The sequence below is a fragment of the Octopus bimaculoides genome, chromosome 4 (genome assembly GCF_001194135.2).
Source record: "Octopus bimaculoides isolate UCB-OBI-ISO-001 chromosome 4, ASM119413v2, whole genome shotgun sequence".
Taxonomy (NCBI): Eukaryota; Metazoa; Mollusca; class Cephalopoda; order Octopoda; family Octopodidae; genus Octopus; species Octopus bimaculoides.
The window spans coordinates 133,408,612-133,409,425 of NC_068984.1; the positions used below are offsets into that span (position 1 = coordinate 133,408,612).

Here is an 814-nt window from a genome sequence, read left to right on the forward strand (position 1 = left end):
CAATAATAGTGATCACGATGATAATGATGATTTGAAGGTGTTGGAATAAGTTTTTCTGTGTCTTGAAATTTTATTTCAGAATGTTGACCGAGTGAACTTCCAAGTTGGTGATGCTTGCAACCTACCAAGAACTCTTGCTAAATTCGACTGTGTTCTTGCTGCCAACCTGATCTGTCGTCTGTACGATTCAATGCTTTTCCTTAAGAGACTGCCAGAATTAGTAAAAGAAAATGGTATTTTAGTTCTTACAGCACCATATACTTGGCTTACTTCATTCACCCCAAAGGTCAGTTTGTTATTTTATTGCATATTATTTTCTTTTTTAATGATTCTTAAGAAAGGAATGGTTGTGCTGTGTTTTTTTCTTTTTTGCATTTAAATAAAATTTACTTTTTAACCATGGCTGAGTGGTTAAGAAGCTTGCTCTGCAACTACATGGTTTCTGGTTCAGTCCCAACTGTGTGGTTTCATACTTGTTATGCAGCATCTTGGACAAGTGACTTCTAATGTGGCCTCAGGTCAAACAATGCCTTGTGAGTTAATTTGGTAAATGGAAACTGTGTAGAAGCTTGTTGCATATATATAACTGTGTGTGTCTTTGCGTTTCCATTTGTCTCCCACCACCACTTAACAACCAGTGTTAGTTTGTTTACATCCTTGTAACTTCAGCAAACGTGACTGATACAATAAGTACCAGGCTTGAAAATAAGTCCTGGCATTGATTTGTTCAACTAAAACCCTTCAATGCAGTGCCCCAGCATGGTCACAGTCTAGTGACTGAAACAAGTAAAAGATAAACAAGTGAATCTGGTGC

General features: G+C 37.1%; 1 protein-coding gene across 1 annotated transcript in view; it reads left to right on the forward strand.

Annotated features, from left to right (window-relative positions):
* The window catches only part of LOC106880151 (uncharacterized), a 7,929-nt gene extending 7,535 nt beyond the window's left edge, over nt 1-394 (forward strand). The window contains exon 3 of the mRNA XM_014929984.2: nt 80-394. Coding sequence (XP_014785470.2) covers nt 80-379 — 300 coding nt within the window. The 3' untranslated portion in view covers nt 380-394. The remainder of the gene's footprint in view (nt 1-79) is intronic.
* Nucleotides 395-814: the final 420 nt, after the last annotated feature.